The 9,575-nt window shown below is 38.1% G+C and overlaps 1 protein-coding gene across 1 annotated transcript; it reads right to left on the minus strand.

Moving 5' to 3' along the window:
* Nucleotides 1–3,178: 3,178 nt before the first annotated feature.
* LOC105464604 (oocyte secreted protein family member 4A) lies at nucleotides 3,179–9,354 on the minus strand. The gene is made up of 5 exons (XM_011712621.3): nucleotides 9,258–9,354; nucleotides 7,932–8,110; nucleotides 6,486–6,583; nucleotides 4,422–4,556; nucleotides 3,179–3,646 (listed from the first exon to the last, which is right to left on the minus strand). Exons 1-5 carry the CDS (start codon nucleotides 9,322–9,324, stop codon nucleotides 3,571–3,573), a joined length of 555 nt encoding a protein of 184 aa, XP_011710923.2. The 5' UTR covers nucleotides 9,325–9,354; the 3' UTR covers nucleotides 3,179–3,570.
* Between the last annotated feature and the right edge of the window lie 221 nt (nucleotides 9,355–9,575).

Raw genomic sequence — 9,575 nt, forward strand, 5'->3', positions numbered from 1 at the left:
TTACGTGTCAGTCTACCTGGGCCACGGGGTGCCCAGCTATTTGGTTAAACATTATTTCTGGGTGTGTTTGTAAGGGTGTTTCCAGAGGAGACAAGCATTTGAATGGGTAAGCTAAGTAAAGCAAAGCGTCCTTCCCAACGTGGCTGGGCATCATCCAATCTGTTGATGGTCTGAATAGAACAAAAAGACAGGGGAACGGAGAATTCACTCTTTTTCACTTGACTACTTGAACTCAGATATTATTGGTCTTCTTCTGCCCTCAGGCTGGGACTCGCACGCTTCATGTTCCTGATTGTCAGGCTTTTAGACTCAGACTGGAACTATACCATGAGCTTTCCTGGGTCTCTAGCTTGAGGATCTTGGGAATTAGCCTCCATGATGATCTGAGCCAACACACACATGTGTGCACACACACATATATATATGCATGTGTATATATATATATTGACCTAACATCTGTATAACATTGCCCACCTATTGGTGATACCTAATGTAGTCACATTATGGCCCTCGTATGTTTTTTACTCCTCTGCATGAATTCCATGGCAGTACACCACATGAACTGGTGAGCTACAGCTCTGGGTGGGGAGCTTGCCTCTGTGACACTCTGATAGAGCAAATGCATGTCCCTGACCTTGAGCACCTTCTGCCTGGAGCCCACTTTTTCAACCCTCAATTCAGGTTCTTATAATCTCATAATCACAGTCAGTGCAGAAAGATGATGCAGCGGAGATAAAGACAGCACATGAACAGTGCATATTTGAGGATGACAGTAACATGGTCCTTCAATTCTGCCTCTACCCTATCCTAAATGCATCTTCTCTCTTCAAAACCCTTCCCCACTTATTTTCTCTTGCTTCCTTGCTGTATATAGACTTAAATGTGTGTGGTTGGATCATCTTTCATCTATGACACCTCTGGGAGGGATGGACCAATATTAATAGGTCCTGCACTGATGACTTCTACAAAGGACACTTGTGTGTAGAAAATCTTTTTGCTTTGCTTTTAGGCTTGGGGCGGTGGCTCATACCTGTAATCCCAGCACTTTGGGAGGCCAAGTTGGGTGGATCACCTGAGGTCAGGAGTTCAAGACCAGCCTGACCAACATGGTGAAACCCCATCTCTACTAAAAATAAAAAATTAGCTGGGCATGGTGGTGCATCCCTGTAATCCCAGCACTTTGGGAGGACAAGGTGGGTGAATCACTTGAGGTCAGTGAGACCAACCTGGCCAACATGGTGAAACCCCATCTCTACTAAAAATATTTTTAAAAATTAGCTGGGCATGGTGATGTGCACCTGTAATCCCAGCTACTAGGGAGGCTGAGGCAGGAGGATCACTTGGAGGTTGCAGTGAGCCAAGATCGTGCCATTGCACTCTAGCCTAAGCAACAAGAGTGAAATGCAAAAAAAAAAAAAAAAAAAAAAAAAAAAAAAAAACCTTTTACTTTGCTTGACATTTTTAAACTGCTCTGTAGGATTTCTCAACTCTTGGTTTTCTAAAATTGAAACATAAGTCTAACAAAAAGACACAAGTTGAAAGAATTGAGGAACAGAGAGCATATACATGTATGAATCATTCATTAAAACAAGGAATTGCAGCAACTCAGTTAAATTGTCAAATTTACTTAAAATAGGTGACGCATTTCTCTCTAGAGAAAAATGAAAAATATCTCATGAATTAAAATGAAAATCATGTTCTTACATTCAAGCATTGAAATAGTTCATATTGTGTTAGTAAATTCCCTTAGGGGCTTAAGAGGGGAAAATGCACTGGGAAATAAACAGAAATAAAGGACAGTAGAATAGGTAGCATTGGGGGACTATGTCTATTTACTACATTACCCAAGAAAGAACAGCATTTGAGACACATTTATGGACTTCAACTTTCAATTTTTCTCATAAGAAAATTCAATCTTTAATCCACTGGTGAGAAGAGGTGGAATCACTCGACAGCCTTACTTGGATTTTTGCTGGTCTGGAAATCTTCCTGGCCCCAGGCCCTTTATATCTTATAAACTCTGAGGCAGAGGTTCCTCCCTCTGACTGGTTAAGAAAGGGCAGAGATTTGCAGGACACCTTATTTGTCCAGGGCTCTAACTGTTTGACAGCCTTATCAGGACTAGAGTATGCTGCGATTATGTCCCCTTGTTACTTTTGTCAACTGATCCATAATCCAGAGATTAGGAGTGAAGAGTTTCAAGAGAATCCCTAAAAGCAGAAGATTTTTACCTTCTTTTCAAATACTGCCATTTGCCTTTAGAGACATTTGGACAAGGAAAATTCACTTTTGGTTTGAAGCAATCATAACGCAGAAACCAACTGGAATTTTATTTCCTCTCAATTCTAGCCTCTTTATATGACCAGATGGATGAACCTAAATCCCCAAACTAATTTGAAATTGCTAACACACAGAAAAGGAAAGTAATACAGAGGGTAAAAAATACAGAAAAGTAGAGATTGAAATAGGCTATTTTCTGAACCATTTATAAAGAAAATTCTAGGCCGGGCATGGTGGCTCACACCTGTAATCCCAGCACTTTGGGAGGCCAAGGTAGCTGGATCACGAGGTCAGGAGATCAAGACCATCCTGGCTAATGTGGTGAAACCCCATCTCTACTAAAAATACAAAAAATTAGCCTGGCGTGGTGGTGGGCGCCTATAGTCCCAGTTACTAGCAAAGCTGAGGCAGGAGAATGGTGTGAACCCGGGAAGCGGAGCTTGCAGTGAACCAAGATCATACCACTGCACTCCAGCCTGGGTGACACAGCAAGACTCTGTCAAAAAAAAAAAAAATTCTGATTTCACCTTATTTTATACATATCATTAGAAGCCAGTGAAATGGGGAACAACTAGAGAATTAGATTATGATACAATAGTTCCCTTTATCCATAGGGGATGCATTCCAAGACCCCCAGGGGATTACTGAAATTGTGGTTAGTACCAAACCCCGTATAAACACTGTACTTTTTCTTATACATGTCTATGATAAAGTTTAATTAGCCACAGTAAAAGATTAACAAACATATAATATGCTACAACAAGAGTTATGTGAATGTGTCTCTCTTTGGAGTATGTAACAAGTATGAAATGGAATTATAAATTTCCACGAAGATATTAAGACTATGTTAGTATTTCGAGACCACAGTTGACAGCGAGTAACTGAAACCATGGGAAGCAAAACTGAATAAGGAAAGACTACTGTGTATTAGATACTCTATTGCTACCCAAAACAGATGATGGGTAAGCCTAGTCACAATATGCAATTGCCTCACACTTTATAATGCTCTGTGGATCAGGACTTAGGCTTTAAAAAATATAAATAACTATTAAGAATTATAAAACTTTATTTAAGAATAAAGTTTATTTATTACAAGTTTAAAATCTGGGAAAGGAAGGCTTTTCTCCCTACCCCAACAATTCATAAATATGGACAACAGAGCAAGTTTTTCGTTTAAAAATATCACATTTGAAATGATAAAAGACAATATCCAGTGACTAGTTCAACTTCTAAAAGGCAATGAAATCCTTAAGCGGCCAGAGCACCAGGTGAATGAATAGGGTGGCCTCATCATCCAGAATGTATAGCTTTGTTCTTACACTTAGGAAGGGATACAATTAAGTAGCTCAACAAGGGAACACTGTTCCTGTAAGGAAGGAAAAGAAACAGTTACGTTGTTGTACTGATGGGAAACTACTATCTAACTAAGGAACCACTGAGGCTCAACCAAATGGGAACCTGGGAAAAAGGCATCAATTTTAAACCCCAGGAACCATTATAATATTCTAATGATTCAAGTATCACAAATACGATATATACACATGTATACACACATACATGTTATGTGTATATATAGCTATTAGTTAACAAATGCTTAGTAAATGATTATAAATTTTACATGAGGACACCATATCAAGTTTAGAATTATGAGGGTCGGCTGATACGTGGAATAAGGGCCTGTCCTTCTAGCATAATAAAGTCTAAAGATTATACCCTATTTGAATATTGTTATGGCTCATTTGAGTTTTCTCTTGCTGACATTTAGTTCTTTTAGAACAAAAAGCTGGAATTAGAGTTAACATAGATATCAATTACTATCTTTATGGTAATCTATGATCCCATTGCACACTTATATTACATGCACCAAAGATGGTTTATCTCTAGCTCAAGAAAGTTAACATAACAGAACTATTGAGGTTACAAATGCAAATCTGTTTTACATAAGGAAATAATGAGAAATGCCAAGATAAAATATATCCCTAATAGACATAAAAAATGCAGTATTCCAATGATCCTGAACTAAAATCATAGGGGCAATAGTACACAAAGTGTGGCGTATGACACCACCTTACTAAACTCTGGTCTTTTTTATATATAAACGTACTGTAAGCATTTATGGTACTAATTCAAAATACTCTTACACATAGGATACTCTTGGACGGATTCCCAAGTCTTCAAGTTTGCGTGATAGTGAGCAGTGCTGTCCCACTGACCTTCTGCATTCACGACGGTTGTCATTCTCTCCCCTTCTCATCACTAAGATTATTGGAAACCTTCTGAAAAAGAGAAAAAAATAGATTTAAGCTTTGTATCTATTATGCTTTTGGAGGTGGAGAAAAAGTTGAAATGTGGAGAAAACTAAATTAAACAGATCTCTTCCAGTTGTGAGAGAATGCTAAATCAGCTAGCTTAGACAAATATGAAAATTTATTGTTTCATAGAATATGAGAAAAAATTCACAGATGGTTGAATACAACTTTTCATTATTCCAGAATGTACTATTGGGACCTGAAGCTAATTTCATAGGATGTCAAATATCAAGAACTCTTAATAAGTGGCTGAAGCAGTTCTTATCTCTAATCATCTCAACGGACATCTACAGAGAGTAATTAGAGGCATGCAGCTCCGAGTTATTGGCCTATGACAGAGGTGTAAGTGGGGTCACTAAAGTTCTCCCTCCCTTAATGAAGCCAAATAAAGGTGTTTCTATCAGCTTCTCCAACACTGAGTTTCCTACAGCAAGAGGCTGACATTTTACTCCCAAGTATCTGCCTATGCAGTAGAATGACATATGAGAGACATGGAGTGTAGAAAAGGGGGCAGAAAGGTCATATTCTCCCACCATGAATTATAGTATGACTAAGTAATTTCTCTCACAGGTACCAATGTTTTAGCTGTATTTCCAGGATTTCTCTCAAGAATACCTGTGAAGTGGGGAGGAGACCTCAAGAAGTCAAGATACTGGAATAAAAACCAAACAAGACAGAAAATGAGCAGGTTGTGTGGAGGCCTACGGTGGCAATTGTATGGACTAAGAAGGAAGCCTTGTTTAGATTGGTCTATCAGGAAATATGCAGTTGTGATGGCCACCCCCTTTCTAAGGACTCCAAAAAACTCACATATCCGTAATTTGAGACACACTTCTGGGTGAAGGTGTGATTATCTAGCCAGCATTGCTGGAAATGGACCACAATTGCACCATATAACCATGAGATAATTGTGACCCAACCTCTTTCATCCTGTCATACCCAGCAAAACACGAAGAGAAAAGCAGCAGAGGGAAATGTACTACTCAGATTATACTAAACCGTCTTCCCCAAATCCTTTGTGTGCTCTGTAAAACTCTAGGAGTCTTAAACGAAACCTAAATTTGATATAATACTGGAGATAGGGACCTGACTTGATTTTTACTTATGAGAAGGACCAAAGATGCTGTTAATGAAGAAAAGCAAATATTTCACAGTACAGTTGAAGTCAGTGGTTGTAAGATAAATATAGCCATTAAATTCTGTGTCTCCAGAGGCCAGACTGTTCAAAATAGGTTGGAATGAACACTCTAGGGGCAGAGAGAACACACGTGCAATTGGGCCTTGTGAACAGCTCACCCAGGGATCTGATCACAAGCAGAATTGCCTCAACCTTCATCAACAGGCTCTCCTGCTTTATTCTCTCATTGAAGAAAAGTTTCTCCAATAAGGAGAGAATTGCGGTCATTAGCAAGTCTTGATTTTTATTTATATTGCAGAAACTAACAAATCAGAGACTAACTCGATTCTAGTTTTAAAACTGAGAAAATACTGATTTTGAATCTCTTGGTTCCTCCTCATATCTGCAGAAAGGTGGTATGGTTTGTACAAAAACTTAAAAGCACCTATAATAGCCATGAATGAGGCAGTATGGGTAGGTGCAGACAAGGAACACTGCAAAAAAGGAAAGATTACTAACAAAAACTTTCTGATATGATCTCTTTAGTGACTGTAGAATTTAATTCTCATATAGCAACTGAGCCTCATCTACTCGTTCAGAAACTACATTGAGAGAATCAATTTTTTTAGACCTACTCACATGACCAAACAGAACACCACAGATCAAATTTGATCCAATGTCCAACCTTAGCATAATGTTCGGCAGTTTAACTGATCAAAACACCTAGAAGCCAAAGATAATGTTAGATAGCCTTGATCTCAGTAGTGCACTGCACTTACCTTTGCACATAGCATGATACTGGGATGTGTAAATTGAAGTCAAAATTCGGTGGCTCATATACAATTAAACTTTCAATGAGCATACCTACTCCATGTTCCTAAAGGTGTAAAGGATATAAGTTATCTTAATTATATTTCTTTCAAATGCTTTCAAATTCCATTTTTAAAATATAGATTAAAAACAAAATAATAATTTTTACTTTTATTTTTACTTTATGACATAAAGTAGGTATGAGTGCAAGGTTTACAACAGAAAAGCAGAGCTAAGTGATAAAAATCCCTGGTTTTAGCAGACATTAATAGCTCCTGCCATAGTAGCAGGGGACATTGTATTCAGCAGTTGAGTCTGCATAGACAACTTTTGATCACCACATTTGTTTAAGAGTCAGGGTCTGGGTCAGGCGCGTTGGCTCACGCCTGTAATCCCAACGCTCTAGGAGGCAGAGGTGGGCAGATCACTCAGTCAAGAGATTGAGACCATCCTGGCCAACAAGGTGAAACCCCCATCTCTACTAAAAATACAAAAATTAGCTGGGCATGGTGGTACGCGCCTGTAGTCCTAGCTACTCGGGAGGCTGAGGCAGGAGAATTGCTTGAACGCGGAAGGTGGGGGTTGCAGTGAGCCGAGATTGTGCCACTGCACTCCAGCCTGGCGACAGAGCAAGGCTCCATCTCAAAAAAAAAAAAAAAAAAAAAAAAAAAAGAGTCAGGGTCTGATTCAGGCAGACCTAAATTATTCAGTGTGAATTTTGGCTAGATATTTGACAACTTTAGAAAAGCAGCTGAGTCAGCCTCATGCTAAATTGAGTACTTGCCAAATGCTAGACTTTTTTTTTATACTAGAGATACAGCAGCAAACAAACGATAAAGTCATGCACTTAGACCCAAAAATAGGATCAGTTCACCTAATCTTTACTAGAAACAGATGTGACTCCAAAAAGGAAAAACCAGGCTATAATTACAAAACACAGCAACAATTTAACATGAAGGAAAAAAAAAAAAAACCAGCTTTCTGGTGACAGGAAAGATTGGTTTATCTTATTAATACAGGAACTATATAAACTGATACACTCCATTTTCATCAAAATTTTAGGTCAACAACAAGAGTTGGGTATTTGTGACACTGTTTCAAAACAAAATGTTTCTCTCAAACTAGATTTAACACAGAGTATTTTAAAAAACAAAAAACCACTATCACAGGCAAAAGAGATACGTTGCCAAAAAAAAAAGGTTTTTAAAGTAGGAATGCATAGTTTTTGGGATCCCAAATCCTATTTGTCTTTCCGACAGATAGAAGCAATATCCAAAAATGTTAAAGAGAATGGTCAATATTACATGAACTATTAACTGACAATTAAAATTTGAATACTGTAGTTTTAGTCATTGGTTTGTGGACCCAAAACAGTCAAAAGATATATTATTGGTTGAAATAATAACTGCTCTTACGCTCACTCTGATGCCACAAAAAGTTAGAAGATACAGGAACCCAAAGAAATCCACCTCGACCATGTTTACAGGACAGCCAATTCCTAGGGAGAGTTCGTTTTGCAGAGGTTGCAGGTCATTTAACAGTGGCGTTCGTCTAAGTTTGACCTGGAGCCAGGTTTCAGAACAGGTTATAGACACTGTTGAAAGAAAATTTGAAAAGGGAAAACATCAGATAGTATGTCTGCCCCCACACAAAGTGCTCAGGAAATGTTCAACCTTTTGAGCTGAATTCCCAACTGTAGAGTGAAAATGTTTTGTTTCTATTTGTATATTTTTCCACTGGGAGATCTTGGGCCAATTAATCTCTGTGTGTCTCAGTTTTTTTTCATCAGAATGTGGAAAAACCGTAGAAGCACTTCTTGAGAATTTCTAAGCTAAATAAGTCAAATATCCCAACATACTCACTTTGCTTTTAGGGATTGTTCAAATTTTACCAACAGGTCTCATGAATACATTTTTGAAATATATCTAGGTGTAAGTGATATCTGAAATGGAGACACAAGAAAAAGTTCTGATATTTGGTTGCACACAATGGAAAAATAGATCATGTGCTTCCACTTAAAATTTTATTTTGATCAAAATATCTGAGCCAATAAATATTAATTGGTATGTGAAACTCAGGATTCAGAAACAAAATAATATTGCAGTTACTACAATAATTTTTTTATGATTGCCAACCATGTTAAATTTTGGTTTGGGGTCTTACTTCTTTTTCAGTACATTTCTATGGAGTCAATTTTATCATTATCCCATATTTACACATGGATAAATTTAAGGTCACATAGCTTTTAAATGGCAGATCAGGATTAAAACCTATGCAAAATCTATTCAGAGCCTCAACTCTGAAAAGGAATCATAAACAATTGAATATAGCTGACTACTCTCTGTCCAAACTTCATACCCCATGGCCAGAAATGTAGACCTAGTAACCTCCTCTCCTAGGCACTGGGCAGTCTCTCCTGATTTTGCCAGTCACTGTAAGTATTTCACATTCAGCAAAGTAACAAGCTAGTCTCCAGCAGAGAAAGAACCTGGAAATATTTTGCATGTAAGAAAAATAAAAACGGCACCTTGAGATCAACTTAGAGGAAAAATTCAAGAGAAAGTACAGGGGTAAAGATAAAACTATGTGTGGCTGTAACTTTGCAATCATTAGCTATTAGCAACTGATCACCAGGTTATAAAAAACAAACTCCCGAAGTCAACAATATGTTTTTAAAAAAAAAGAAAAAAAGGCCCTGCTGTTAGAAATCGCCACCTCCAAAAATTCCCGCTTTTTCTTACAATCTTGGAGACCATGAATCAACTCGAAAAGCATGAGGAGCTCTCCCAACACACAAGAGATCTTCATTGCTTCAGATTCCAGCCCAAGGTATCACAGGAAACAGAAAACCTAGGGAAGTGGGCCTCCACAGGTGTTTATAAACCTCTTACCTCCTCAGCTGTGGGTGATGGTTTATCATTCTGGAAAGCACTGAGAACCCCTTAGCATAGTTTTGGCTTTTCGTCCTCACAGCTGAAGTTCGGTTGGTGCAAAAGTAAGTGCAGTTTTTGCCATTGAAAGATAAATCAGAAAATCAGGAAGGAACATGTGGAAAGTGG

This window comes from Macaca nemestrina, chromosome 12, assembly GCF_043159975.1.
Source record: "Macaca nemestrina isolate mMacNem1 chromosome 12, mMacNem.hap1, whole genome shotgun sequence".
In the NCBI taxonomy this organism is placed as follows: domain Eukaryota; kingdom Metazoa; phylum Chordata; class Mammalia; order Primates; family Cercopithecidae; genus Macaca; species Macaca nemestrina.

Coding starts and splice junctions, on each gene's coding strand:
- LOC105464604 (XM_011712621.3), bottom strand. CDS start 9,324: ATGAAGATCTCTTGTGTGTTGGGAGAGCTCCTCATGCTTTTCGAGTTG. Junction 8,111..9,257: donor GATTCATGGTCTCCAAGATT/GTAAGAAAAAGC, acceptor TTCTTTCAACAG/TGTCTATAACCTGTTCTGAA. Junction 6,584..7,931: donor TTTGTGGCATCAGAGTGAGC/GTAAGAGCAGTT, acceptor TTACACCTTTAG/GAACATGGAGTAGGTATGCT.